The sequence below is a fragment of the Eutrigla gurnardus genome (genome assembly GCF_963514095.1).
Source record: "Eutrigla gurnardus genome assembly, chromosome: 16".
Classification (NCBI taxonomy): domain Eukaryota; kingdom Metazoa; phylum Chordata; class Actinopteri; order Perciformes; family Triglidae; genus Eutrigla; species Eutrigla gurnardus.
This window is the reverse complement of record NC_139927.1, coordinates 16,744,960-16,760,276: the sequence shown is the minus strand read 5'-3', so window position 1 is coordinate 16,760,276 and position 15,317 is coordinate 16,744,960. Positions and strand designations below refer to the sequence as shown.

At 41.7% G+C, this 15,317-nt stretch overlaps 1 protein-coding gene across 1 annotated transcript in view; it reads right to left on the bottom strand.

The window, feature by feature from the left end:
* Nucleotides 1-15,317, bottom strand: part of LOC311026928 (afadin-like) — a 93,571-nt gene that overhangs the window by 44,035 nt on the left and 34,219 nt on the right. Inside the window, 9 exon segments of the mRNA XM_084030649.1 lie at nucleotides 1,858-1,925; nucleotides 2,061-2,131; nucleotides 2,961-3,030; nucleotides 7,247-7,497; nucleotides 8,352-8,446; nucleotides 9,873-9,917; nucleotides 11,935-12,084; nucleotides 12,308-12,392; nucleotides 14,148-14,305. Of these exon segments, the coding sequence (XP_083886775.1) occupies nucleotides 1,858-1,925; nucleotides 2,061-2,131; nucleotides 2,961-3,030; nucleotides 7,247-7,497; nucleotides 8,352-8,446; nucleotides 9,873-9,917; nucleotides 11,935-12,084; nucleotides 12,308-12,392; nucleotides 14,148-14,305 (993 nt within the window).

Below are 15,317 nucleotides of genomic sequence, written 5' to 3'. Positions count from 1 at the left end.
TGAAAGGTCATACTTTGATCATGTTGGCTCAAAGGAATTCAGGGGACAGCAGGGTTTCCCCAAACAAGCAGATTCTTGTGCAAATGGAAAAGGTTCTAAGACAATAACTGAATGATAAACCACCTCCACCACGCGGCCCCTCCTCAGTAAGCTACCGCATGCTTCCATAACTGCTGCTCTATTACTTTTACTACTAATATCACACTACTCCTGCATTATCATTGCTATGTGTGCTGATAATAATGAAGCATTCATGCATAATGCTGCCGAATCTGAATACATTAATGTTGAGGATGTCTTACAGACATTACGCAATAATATTCCATAAATGAAATCAGACTGCATTATACTTTATTTATCGTAAAACAGTTGTATAAGTCTCTTTGGTGGTCGGTTGGTCACGGAACTTGGCTGCACATGTGTCATGTGGGACGCACCAATAAAACCTCTTTGACTGTGGCGTCAGTTTTTTCACTTTAGCTTGGTTGGTTACGCGTTTCATGTCAAACTGGTTGCAGCTGCACGACAAGTCTCCTCATGAAAAACCTGAAGACGAGACTCGCACAGTAAGGGTCCAGACAATTTCACGAGTGCGTCATTGTCCCCGGAGCATATGGGCTCTCCCGGTGCATTGTGGGTATGGGAGTCACCACCACTCTATGTCCAGTCAAAACCTTCCAAAAATAAATGATCTCACGCTACACCATATATATATACACTCAGCGCACAAACAGCCACACTGAGGCCCAGTGAGCAACGAAAAGTCAATAAACAGAAGTGTTTAAAAAGACAAAGCAAATAGCAGGCAGAGCTGAGAGCTGCAGAGTGAGTCTGGGAAACATCAGGTTTTAGGTAAACAAGACTTATAAGTCTTTTAAAGATATTTTAATAATACCTGGAACTAATTAAAGACCACTCTAACAACAGAAACAGACACTTTTCTGATTAAATCAATCTAATAAAACAAACATTAAAAAGGAAAAGACATTCTAAAATTATATGTTTAAGGTTGGAAGTGGAACAGGTTTGTTTCACAGCAATGTTTACCCCCTACCTGTATTAATAAACAGCAGGAACACAAATGTTTGTCGAACTCAATGAGATCAAATCAACCTACTGGCTGCCACGTTGTTTTACTCCCCTCTCTTCCATGTAGTCAGACAGGAAGAGATGACATTTCTTTCTTTTTCCATTATGTGGTTAACAAAAGAACGTAGAGTACGGACACAGCCTGGGTTAATTGGCTGATCTTTGTGTGAGCAAGAAAGGCTGAGGGCCAGGATGGTTATAATGGACAACAATGTATTTTGATGGATGATGCTCCCAGAAACTAAACAACCCTTCGGCTGCTCCTGCTCCTTTAGCAGTTTAACAAGCAAACGTCAAGAATGGCAGACTATTCAAATATTTAACTACCCTATAATAGAAAAAAAAGTAGACCCTTATTCTAAGCGCTCAATTAATGATCTTAGAACATAACAATATTGACTGTTATCTTGGTGCAATTACAGGAAAAAAAGCTTTTAGGTTGCAAAGTAATCCAGCTGACTTCCTGCCAAGCACATGGCACGAGCAAAATGGAAAATGGAAATAATAGTTGCTGTAACAAGGCACAATAGACTAACTCGACATTGAAAATGCATACAGTCAACAGGATGAGGGCGGAAATGTGACCCACATTTACTATAATCTTACATTTACGGTACTTATGGTATGATACAGCTGCTAGAGCAGTTAGGTCAGCTGAACCAGTCCAATGCATTGTTAGTAGGGTTCAATAGTTTCCAGCTATTGACTCTTTTCACTCACATAGTGAGGGGAATAGAGAGAGAGAGAAATTGGCACACTAATACTTACAGTTGTCTCTGAACTCGATGCCGGCAGGCAGAGTCAACTCTGTCCTGTCTGCTGAAATGTCCTGAGACCTGATGAGATAAATAACCCCATGAGAAGAGAACATGACAGTAAATACGGAGAGAAGACTGAGGAGACGAGGACTGGAGGAGGGAGATTATAGACGGAGGATGAAGAAGAGGGAGGAAGAAGAGTGGGTGTCTCACCTGCTGTCCTGCTGCTCTCCTCTCATCATGGGTTTGACCATCCCTCTCTCCATCTCCAACTTCCCTGAGCTCTGAACACACAGCAACAGCTTCAACCATTTCATTTCAGTGACATTAAATTAACGATGATCCAAATTTATAGAATATACAGTCACACTCTCAGAACTACTACGAAGCCGCTAACACGACGCTAAAGGATGCCGTTTTTACAGTTTCCTGGTTCTCCAATGGATTAAATATCTGTATTTGTTTAATAAAAAAAATAGAATGTATAAACATTTTGCAAACATAAATAGAAGCACTGCAAATTGCTATTTATTGTATGCGTCCTCAAAACATTTTGTTCAACATAAATGTGCCTTGAGCTGCTACAATTAATCAACTTATCGATAATATTAATCTGCAGCAATTTTGACATTCTCTAGTTCCAGCTACACAAACGCAAGGATATGCTGCTCTTATTGGTTTGACTGTTGACTGGATAAAATGAGCTTTTGATAGACAAACTTTTAACGGCTTAATCAAGAAAGTAGTCAGCGGATTAGTCAATATGGTAATTAACGGTTAACAGCGATAGCACAGAAGTATGCAAGGTCTCGATTTTTCTTTATTTGGAAACAAAACAGTATTTTTACAACCAGTTTGAGGTGCCACTTTGCATCGTTTGCTCTCCTGATTTTGATACTTCGACTTGTGCGACTTACAAATCCAATACCAGTGCCCTCATTTCCCCCAAAATGCTAAATCTCTAAACGTCTGGCTAATACCTGGTCCACTTAATGAGATTAGTATAGACACTAATACAGATCCAGCAGATTGGGTCGCTGCATCCCAACCTCACGTCGTTGCACTGAACAGGAAGCGACACATACAGTAATTTTTTTTTTCTTTTCTTTTTACCTTGCTGGTGGGCAGAGGAGCTCCACTGTGGACGTCTCCGTGAAGGTCGAAGGTGGTTTCTGGTACGCTGCTGCAGCAGAGACACAGACATGCAGCGGTTTAGTCAAGGAGCTGTGATCTCCACAGCTGACTTTTCATTACTGACAACGACAAGAGCTCAGACTAAATCCAGACACACACACACACACACACACACACACACACACTTATCCAACTCTTCGTCGGGGAGGAGGGAGCTGGATCAGAGATGCAGTAGATGAATTCATACAGAGAGATACATGCTTTACACATACGCACACACACACTTTTAACAAAACAGTCTAATTAGATAAAGACAAGCCACGCCAGGAGTCCCGACTCTGCACTGTTCACAGCAAAGTGCGTACACCGAGTGTGTGCGTTTAAGTGACAGTAATTGAGGGTGACAGTAGGCGGGTTTGAAAGATAGGCTTCTGCTTTTCACGCCCCACATGACATGAGGGCATCAATGTCAAATAAACAGTACAACACAAACACAGACACACAAACACAGTGTTTGCCCTCAGTGCCTTTTTGTCACATCCACAGTCACCACGAGCAGCAATTAGGTTAAACCATTAACAGCATGACTACGCTTACGGTTGGATGGAGAAATTACACAGATCGTCTATTTTTAAACCACATTTCCAGAATTGATTTATTTGCTATGTTTGTAACCTTTTCCATCACTTACAATGTTAAGAAAATATTTAACTTCAATAACATCCAAGATTACGGGATGCTAGAAACACAAAAACAAAAACAGGGTGGGAGATTCTGTTTCCTTCCAGACTTCTAGTACATTGAAGTTCTGAACACTCATATGCTAACAAGATCATTTGATCAACTGCCAGCACCTGGTGCCAAATCTTAACCAATTTTTTTTTTATTTTATTTTTTTATTTTCTAAAATCGGCCGTCACACTTAACTCTAATCGTCCCAAACTTCACATACGTCTCAGGCTCAAATTAACTAGGTATCCTTGCAAGTGTGTACAGCAGAACATTGGAAAGCAGCCCAGACAACCACCGGGATCCACATCCACCACATCAGGCTTTTATTCCAGACTGAGGTGACTTTGAGCCGCGCAAAATGACAGCTGGTGTGAATGTGAGTCGCCAGGAATTGTATAGTTCCTCCAACTTAATAGTAAGAAAAACTCCTCAAAGTTCATGGAGGTCTACGGCAGCACGAGCAGCTCCTTTCTGAAGATTCTCGTTGTTTGACCTCTATAAAGACAGATTGCCGTTTTAATAAACTTATTATTTGACAATTTGACATTATTGACAAATGAGATCCAATTCTTGTTCGTGTAAAAACAGCAATAATGTTTTGCATCCCACCAACTCCTGAAGGAAGTAGCTGGTTCTTTGGCTGCCAAATCCTCCACAACATCCAGCAGATACTAACTTTGTCTGTGTACAGTGGTTCTGTTAGAAAGGGGATCTAGCTTCCGTATGGTGACGTATTTCCTGAGTGCGAAAGGATAGATGGGTGGGACATAATGTTGGGAGGACTTGGATTTGATCACACAGAAGATTAGCTCATGACCTTCTATAGCGCTTTGCAGAGCCAAAGTTGCAGATTGATTGGTGGATGTCATGATATTATTGGTTGAAAGTGGTTAGTACTAGCTGACGTAAGCAAGCATCATCATTTGTTTTCCAGGAAGGAAAGGATTTGATTGGATTTTGATGGATGTGAATAGATATTGGCCGCGTTTCCCAGATTCGTTAAGAAGCTGAAGAAGTGCTAAGATCGTCTTTGGAGCGCTCTTAAGAACGCTGTGAAAGAAGGATGAGTTTCCCAGAGTCGCTCTTAGCCTAAGAAGATCTTTCACTAAGAAGGAAACGCAAGATCGAGCTGACCCACTCTTAACAGCCTTCTTAGCGACGAAATGCTCAGTGATCAAGCCGCGTCAGGGAAATTTATATTCTCCACTTTTCCAAATAATAAACAAACAATGCTCAATGTTGTAATGCGCTAAAAAAAAAAAAAAAAAAAAAACTTTTCATTGAATTACACGTTTAAGTTTTCCACACACATCTGCATATATGAGTTTATAGTACTACACATAAAAACACATCAACAACCCTGTGGCATATCACAGATATCAAGGAAACAGATGAACCTCATCCAGAGAGGCTCCACCTGCTACTCTATATAGATAAAGAGGTGGGTGATCGATTTACCTGGCATCCATTGATTCAGTTTCAGCAACACCGCGGTGGACAGCTCCCACTAAAGGCGAGTCCAGACCGGAAGAACTGCCCGACTCGCGTCGGTAAATGAAGTCCGGCTACTTAATATGGCCGACTCGAACAACGACATGAATTACAGGAATTACAGCCGACGCCATACGTTCCGCGCTTGCGCGAGATGTAATGTCTCCAAAACAACAGGTGGCGCTAATCTGTATTGTGGGCCAAAAAACACGAAAACCGGAAGTAGCCGAGAGAGTGTGTCGACACCTTCTTCGATTCCACTGCTTATCTGGTATGTTTACCATCGTCACTTCGGGGCTTCACTGATTCGCTAGTCAAGCTGCTAGCCTCCACCAATCAGAATGGTAAAAGAATGGCCGACTCGAATGGCGGATTATACATTTGAGTCGGCTGAAATGAACGCCGACGTGGCCGATTCGATCGACCACACCAAGTAGACTCATGTCACGGACGCCGACTCTCTCAAAGACGCCGATTTTCGGTCCGGTGTGGACCCGCCTTAAGAGCTTCTTAAGAAGCTTCTTTGGCTTGATCTTAAGGTTCTCCTAAGAAGGCAGTTAAGAACGCGTCTGGGAAACACCCGTCTCTTAGCGCTCCTTCTTAGCCGAACCCTTCTTAAGTCCTTAAGAACGATCGAATCTGGGAAACGCGGCCATTGTTTGTATGTATTGTAAATAGGTGCACAATATGACCTGGGCATTTTTCATTTCAGCTGGAATTTAAGAGCAAACTATTTAACCTGACACTTCCTGTCACTAGGGAACAAACCATCCACACAGCTCCCTGTAAGCCCATCATAGATTTCTCCTTTATCCCTCTCTCCCTGGTATAATTAGAGTCTGGAAGGTAGTATTAACTGTGGATTAAAGCTTAACAATAAATAAATTAACCAGAGTAGACTGCCAGCCTCCAAGAGCCTCATGGGCCAATCAGCACCAACAGTTGATGAACTGAATACAAATTATAAGTTAAAAAGAAAAAAACCAAGACCAAACTCAAAGAATAAGTTCACAGTACACCCTGCAGATTTTAATTCTTGATTACTTCCTACTACCTCCTGGTTGAAGGTGTTAATCAAATTCACATGATAGGGTTTTTGGCTGGAATGCAAACCTGTACAAGAGACTCTCAAACCCTCTGGGGGACACGCTGTGAAAGGCCTGTTACAGACCACACATCTAAATATAGTTAACTTCATGTCATTATTCAATTTATGGTTTTAAAAATAAGTAAAACACTATTAGAGCGCTACGTGTCATTTTGTGTCCATCCAAACAGCATTCAAGTCTAACAAACTCACTACTGAACACACAAACAGCCACCTACCCAGTACCTATGATTTTACAGTTACGTATTTATTTTGTCTTCAGAATAATAATACATGATAAACCACAAACTACTTAAAAACTACACAGGACAAGCAATACAAGAGAAACCAAAATACTTCAGGTCATTTGAAAGATTTGATTCATGCACACACGATTTACGGCGTCAGTTACTTACAGCACACACACACCTCTCTTTGTTGTGGTGTTTGTCATCCATTCAGTCATTAAAGGGCCATTCAAGTCAAATTCAAAACCTCTTTTTCTTGTCCTTCACTCATCCATAACCATCTCACACACTCCCTTCTCCTCATATCTGGTGCACTCCCTCTGTCTTTCTCCTGTTAAGTGTGTGAAACGACAGCGAGCAGGAGGCCACACCCAACACCATGTTGATCAGATTAGAGGGCAGCCCGCCTGCCATAACCCTAGACCTCCGCTCTTCCTCTCCTTTCATTTCCTCATTCTCCTCGTCAGTCCAACCCCAAGACTTCCCTCCTCCCTCTTTTCCTTCCCTTCATCTCTTGCTCTGCCCGCCAACTCCAAACCTCATCCTCTCCTCCATTCATCTACGACAACACCCTCTTCTTTTTTTTCTGTTCCCAAACTTCAGAAAACAGTGTGTGGAAAGAGAATAAAGAGGAAGAATAGGAAGAAGAAAGCAAAGTACAGTGACTATCAGTGAGTTAGAGGTGAAGGCCGTCTCCTTTCCCTCACCCAGACTTGTGTCGGCTCCTCATCAGCGAGGCTGGTTCTCTCTTCCCTCCCTGGTCGAACATCGGGTCCACAAACTTAAAGACGTGCGCAGAACCAAACTGGAGGGTGGAGCCTGAACGCAGCACGGTTGTCTCGGTAACACGTTGCCCGTCAACAAAGGTGTCGGCGTCCGGTCCGTGCGGCGTCACGGTCACCATGCCTTCACTGTGCATGAGGTTGCAGTGGTGGGGCAGAATCCCCGGACCGAGCAGCTGGAGACAAACAACGGTACGTCAGCACAAAGAAACTCACCAGTACAGCACAACAACAGGAGCTCTACTTTGAATTCAAACTGAAATTTAAAGTTTAGTTTTTACAAAGAAATACGTTTCCTTGGATTTCCTTATGATTACCAAAAATGCATTCAAGTTGTGTTGTCAGGCAGATGATGACTGTCATAATATACATGGATAAACAAGAATGTTTGTGTACTTATGTTAATATAGAAGTTTGTAAATGCTGATGAATTTTTGTTATACTCAATATTACCTCCTGTTATATTTTTTTTGATTAGTAAAACAAAATGAACGGGAAAATAAATTATTTAATGTTCAAGTCCCAGCTTTATGACAGTGTGGTCATTGGCCACCACCAATGAAAGAGAGGCAGCCAACACCTGTTAGACCCCACCCCACCCAACAAACACAATACTAAGAGGCAAATTCAAAAAAGAAACACTGCCTCTCGAAGCAGCCACAAGTTATGGGCTTGTTTACACTGTGATATAATTAACGTAGTATCTTTTGTGAATGGGACCTTGAGACGAGGCAGATAGTGGTCTCAATGATGCACAAATCATGGTGCTGTCACTGGCTGCAATCCAATCTTTGTGAATTCGCCCCTCAGTGTGTCGGAGCTGTCGAGTAACACGAGCAATAGGTAATCAAGTGGAAACATCTGGAAAGCTTCTGTGCCAACTCAGAGAAATTAATGTTGTTTCCACAAATATGTCCAAAATTAATTTTAATGGCAATTTAGAAAGTTGATATTTCCCCACAGAAAAAGTGAAGTAAATGCAGGTTTCAGACTTGAAAAAACTGAGTGAGTGTTTTCATGATGTAGTTACCTGGATGGCTCCGTCCTCTGTGCAGTCTGAGCCGACCTCAGTGATGCTGTGCTGAAGCCGGTACAGCTTTGGTTTGTCCCGTGAGTCAGACCCATCTAGTCACACACACACACACGCACACACACAAACGCATACCAACACACACATTTAGCACTGGGCATGACGGTCGTCACATCTCGATTAGTACTGTGGTATACACGTTCGACCGCACACGCTCACATCGACTGTCCACACACAGATGGCAAGAAAGAGTCAATACAGATTGGATTTACTGACATATACACTACCAATGTGGCAGAAATAAAATATGGGTGACTGGTGGGGCTGCAGAGCAATTATTGATTATTAGTAAACAGGAGTTTAGTAATAAGCCAAGCGGCATATTAGTTCACCAAAGAAAAAAGGAGAAAAATTGGCAGCACTGGTGAAAAAGAAAAGAACATGGGGGGGGGGGGGGGGCATTTACAGTCTTTTAGTGATATTTAGGAAGAAACTGGCAACTTTGTAATGTTATGAGATCATGGATGCCATGTTTCTACGAGAGATCGTTGTTGAATCAAGTTCAATAATATGCTTTATGCAAAAGGTTTTTATATCTCAATACTCCTCTCTTGATTTGTAGTCTTCCTAAATCACACCTTGTGGCCTTGTTTAGAAATTATCTTTACAGCGTAACTACAACCAAAGACATCCTATCCTCGTATCATCAAGTGTAAGGTATTTAATGTTAATTACAGAAAATGCTATGTAATATGTCTCTGTATAATTAAAAACCAGCAATTAAAAAAATATATATATGAAGTTATCGTTTTTCTTTCAAAAAACAACTTTAGAATGTCTTTGACACAATGATAAATGATTAAAAGAAATATATTCATAAGGATTGTTTAAAAAATTGGGAAATTCAGATAATTGCTTTCTCATAATAAAGGAATTGACGTCTTAAATCTAAATAATTCAAGGTTGTCCCTACAGAGTGCTGCACGAATGAATCCTAAAACACAGAAATCAGTTAGCATTTTTGTACTTCCGGTTCACTTGTCTTGAAGTCAATATATTTGTATGTTTTTTTGGTGGAAAAATGCCTGAATACGGTCTGTGATAAACACAAGCTTAAGAATGAAACAGACGTTTTTTTCTACAATATAACATACGTAGTGACCCTACTTGTGAGGCTTGAACATGTATAATGAAGCCGGTTGCTAACAAATGAAGCCATTAGCTTAGCGGTGGTGAAGTGAAGTCATGCGACCATGGTTAGTGCTCGTCTTCCAGTGATTGTATTTATCCTTGAAAAACATCATCTTGCAGAACGAAAAACGTATTAAATTCATAAACATTTGTTTGCCAGAGAGCTTAATTTCTGCAAAATCACATGGAAAAATCCCATTTGCTTTTTAATCAAGGGAACGAATGCGATGCTAACTTCCAAACGGGGAGTGGGGGATCACTGCACCCTCTCCCAACAATCCCATCAGCCATTGCAACAGACACAGAGGAGGTGTGGTGGATATCTTTTACCTTCGTGGTGCCGATAGGCGTAGTAGGCATAGTGATTCCCTCGCCCTAGTCAAACAGGCAGGCAGGTGCAGAGGTAGAAGGACACATGCACAAGACCCCACACACACACACACACACACACACACACAAACAAACAAACAAAACGCAAACACCCCATGCCATAAGAAGTTGGGAAAGAAAACAGACACATAGCAGAGGGTGAAAATGCAGCAAGGAGGAAAAATGCAGCATTACCTTGTTAAACGATTAATTGCATAGAGACACACACACACACACACACACACACACACACACACACACACACACACACACACACACACACACACACACACACACACACACACACACACACACACACACACACACACACACACACACACACACACACACACACACACACACACAGCATTTACCCCCATACGTTCTGTCCTCATCCTTAATGAACTGTAAGGAATAATAATTCACGTGCTGCAACATGGCGCCTCAGATTTGCTCAAGAGTTAAGCCAAAATAAATACGAGCACAGTGGATTGAGCCGTAGGTAACCAAAGCTGCAATCATTCCTTTCATCTTAAGCTTTGTACACACTCATCTCAGCCACAGCAATGATCTAAATTGGTTATTAAGGATGCAGGAACGCACACTCACACAGTCTCAGCAACCATTATTTAACAGGGCCACCAAATCAATTTCCCACCCGACAGTAGATGTGTTAGTATATTCTTGGACCAGACCCAGTGATTTCCCCGTATGCCATCTCAGCACTTCAGTTTACTGCTGAGAAGCGTTTGGGTCACCATCAGGTCAGATAAGTTAATGACATGAGGTGTATGACGGACAAAGAGCAAGATAAAGAGAGAGGGATCAGTAGCAAGAAAAAAAGCTGTTAGCTGCTGGTCACATTTAGCAAGACTCAGGTGTTGTTTTCCAAAATGCTCCTGTAGGTTTGGATGTATCACATAAATGTCTCCATACTGGCAATCTTTACCGCATTCCAGGAGTTCAGTTGTAGCAACTTACCTTTTGTTGTCCTTCCAAGTGTCTCAGCCTGCCTAATCTACTTCTAATCCAGTCATTTCCCTCCATTTCTCACCGAACGTAGACATTTTTTATTCAACCCAATACTATGCTGTTTCTGTTTCATAAATATTGCAGTGAAAAATGAGGCCACAGTGAGTAAAATGTGACGGGAGCAAAAGATGCCTTGAAACTGCTTGGGAATCAGAAGGTTAAAGCATTTACTTAGACAATTTTCATAAAACAGTTTGATGTCTGCAACTGTACCTCCAGGATTCTGGCATGTTCCCTCTGTTAAACTGGGTCACAACAGTTACACTTATTCTCGTGCGGGATTTGTTGCAGAGATGTCTGAGTCAGTTGAACTCTGCATTGGACCATTATTATACAGCTCTATTCTTCTGGATTTCAAGCATTTAACTGATCCATATCATGCATATCACCCTCCTTAAATTACTTGACTTTAACCTTGAACCGTCAATTATTCCCCTCAAAATCAATTAATTGATGTTAGCCAATAACACTAGTGTGTTAGAGTAAAAAGACACTGCCGTGAATACAAATAGTTTGAGCTTAAAAAGGCAAATGATTAAGTGCTTTTTCTTTGGCTTGTAATACTGCAATGACATCTGGTGTGAAAGCTTCAAGGTTTCAGAATTAAACTGCAGCTGCTGTGGTATGAATGGAAGTGAAGCAGATGTAACAAACACTCATACACAGGTAAGTGCAGCTAATGCTAAGAGCTACTTCCAGTATAGACTGCAGTGACTCCTGACCTCCTGCTGTGTTTTTTATATAGTGAGGAAATCCTGTGCCGGAGGAACAGAAACCACAGAACACATGTAATTCCCACTTTAGCCCGAGTGACCTTTGAGTAACCCTAAGTGTTTTTTTTACTGCTGCTACAGTGCAGCCTGCTGGCCACTACCTGTCATACTAGCATCGCTCAATAGAGCAGCCATCGCTACTACTTGTATTACTGTTAAGAGTACTGATAGAGCTGACACAGTCAACAAGATATAGGTGCTGGGTGTTGTGGTTCTACCTGGGCTCAGCTCCACCAGGTAAGGCAGTTTCTCAGGCGGCAGGGAGCTGCTGCTGCCGTCCTTCCCTCGCAGGCCTTTGTCGTCAACTTTCCTTCCCTTCCTCCCCTGGTAGTCGGGGGGTCTCTTCTTCAGCTGGAACACCAGCGCTCCTGATGCGTGACATAATAAAATCTTTAGCATGTTACGTTGAGGAACATATGTCTCACCAACAAGATTGAGGTGACGTGAAGAGCTTCCAATACAGTTGTAATGACTGTAATGCAGCAGGAGAGGGCAGTAGCAACCAAGAGAAAAGCAACACAGTTTGAGAGAAGCACTCTAAATGCATTGTGAGGGATTGTGAGTGTGCGATTGTTTGCATGTGTGTGTTACCTCTGTCAGCAGGCCAGTCCCTGAAGATCTGCAGTGGGCACTCAGCGTCATCCAGTATCGCCTCCTTGCCCGACTTATCATCTTGCTACAAATAAGACAGAAAACAAATTGATCACCTCAGCAAATACCTAAACCATAATCTACCTGTGATCGGGGCTAATGGCACATTCAAGTTATTTGTCCCATAAAAACAATTAACCACAATTTGTGTAATTATCTATGAAAATGCCTCCACAGTTCAGGGAAGAAACCGGGACCAAATTTGCGCCATGATCAAATATTTTACTGGTTTCAACTTTTTTCAAAGCATCAACCAATTGCATATTTGTGGTGTTCACCAGTTAAGAGTTACTACTCAATGCCGCAACTACGTCAATGAGCGCTTGAGCACTCGACAACAATATAGCTGGCCATGGCTGTTTTACTGCTTTTTGACTGTGAACATACCTTTAGGTTAAATAATGTGTCTCAAGATTATATGACTCAGAGATAAAGATTATTAGTCTGATGAGTCCTGAAAAGAAAAAAAATGTGACTTAACTTAATTTACCTGAGTAGATTGCCTGAGATATACAGTATTTACTTGATTTAAATGGAGATTAGTTTCTATAAGTCATTACATACGCTACAAACTGGTTTTGAGTATAAAAACCAGTGATGGAGGTTTGCTCTTCCTAATGAAATTATGGTGTTACAGGCTTCATAAATATTGCAATTTTGCTGCATTTCTTTACAGAGCTGACTATATTCTACAGCCGTCGTATAGCTCTTTTTCTCTTCAGTCTCACTTAAGCTAACATCCCCCTCCCCCCCAAAAACATACACACACGAGCTGACATGCTACCAGCTAGAACACTAGTGCTTATTCCTCATGTTCACTAACCTAATGGACATTCCCTGTGCTTTAGTCTCATCAGCAAATTGCTCCTGACTATCAACAGTGTGTGTGTGTGTGTGTGTGTGTGTGTGTGTGTGTGTGTGTGTGTTTGAATGTGAAATCTATGTGTGTGTGTGTGTGTGTGTGTGAGGTCCCCTGGAGGTTCTTCCACTGTATTGGCCGTGGGAGCAGTAGATATTTCATACAATCGGCAATAGCCAGAGTCCATCTGAGAGGATGGATATGGGAGAGGCTGTGGGGAGGGCAGCCAAGTTCACCATCACACACACACATACACACACACATATACACACACACTAACACACAGCAAAACACGCACACGTAAACATGAACACATGCAGGCATAGAGCATCTGCTGCTGCTATAGCACTCAGTCTGAGAGCAATTGCATTCCTCCCAGAGGTTTTAGTGCCAAGTAGCATTCAGTTTCAGTCTACCCGTCTGGTGTAGAGCATGAGTTTATTCATGCGCGTGTGTGTGTGTGTGTGTGTGTGTTGTTGTGCACTGTGATCTTGGCTGTTCTCTGCACCTCACAGAAGGATCGACAGAGGTGTGTTTATTGATGGAATGGGAAGACAGAGGTTGTGGTCAGTGGAGTACAGGAGGATGTCAGTGTTAAGCAGTGGACAGTGGTCAGCACGAGTCTCAAAAAGAAATTCACTTTTGAATTGTGTGCCAAATCATTTCAAATCATGACATTTAAAAGGTGCTTCAATAATTTATGTACACTCAATGTTCTGTTTCGTGGTATCTACTGCAGTCGGAGGGGTTTTGCAAGAAAAAAAAATAAAACAAAAAGGGGACAAAATAAAACAAAAAGGGGACAAAACCCTAAAAGTAATTTTACCTGTACGAAAACAAAATAAGTTTGATTGTTTTTCTGTGTGGAGGAGGTGCGTTTTAGTCAATGAGGTCCTCATGAGTTGTAGTAAGATGAGTTACCCGGGCGATGCAGTACTCTCTGGGGTTCTCCTTCTCCAGCCCGTACTTCTCCAGCGCCTCCACCACTGCAAAGTCAGCCGTGTCTCTTGTGGATAGCAGGATGGTCTTATATGGGATGTTGGGCTTAAGACTGTCGGCGTATATCCGCAAAGTTCCTCCTGCATTGAAGGACAACACAGATATTTTGTTAGCCACTCCAGGCCGCTAACAAATAAAGAGGCCAGGGCATTATTTGTCCCAACACTTGCAGCAAAATTGCAATTCAGTATCTTAAAAATGACCCAAAAATGAAGCAAGCATAACGGCACCACATCGGAAAGGGCTGTCTGACAGCAAGTAATGCTGTGAAAATATTCTATTCAACCCGATAGAACACCTTTAGGATGAATTAGAGCAGAGACTGAGAGCCAGGCCTTCCCGTCAGACATCAGTGTGTGACCTAAAAAAAAAATATATATATACACATATACATACACATATACATAAATTCACACACCAACGCGATGTTACATTGTTAAGATTGGTATTAGGCTAGGTGATGTGTGCTACTTGTTTTTGCCAGGTTCAGCGTTCTCTTGTTTAGAGGCTACAGTAAACGATTTTATGTATCCTGATGCAGTGGCCATTCAAAGTGTGCTGATTGCTTGTCCTCCGGTATTGCTGCTCGCAGTGACTTCACTTCCTTGAGCAATGTACTAGAGCCCGACTGATTTATCTGCAAATCTAGCCAATTCAAATCGGCCGATATTAGGCTATCGCAGATATATAGGTATCGCTGCATATACTGGCTGATATGCGCTGAAATAAAACCAGAATTTTTGAATGAATCTAACAGGGTAAGTGCTGCTAGAACAATTAAAAAATGTATTCCATACTATGGCCAGGAGAGACAAAATAAAATAGGTGAATAATACAAACGGCAAGATTAAAATAATGACAAATTAAAAGCTCAGATAAAATCAGGCCTTACTTTCTGATGAAAGCATGTTTTTTGAAGAGACTTGAAAGAAGACTCAGACAGCCATGTTTGTGTGTACATGAAATAAATGAAATGATATATTAATTTGAACGGTTGTCGGAAAATGTGTCTACCTCCGATCTGTCTCTTTATCCGTCCTTGAATGTCCTGTAGCAAGCAACACTAATATTGCAGTGAGTGGCGAAGAGCAA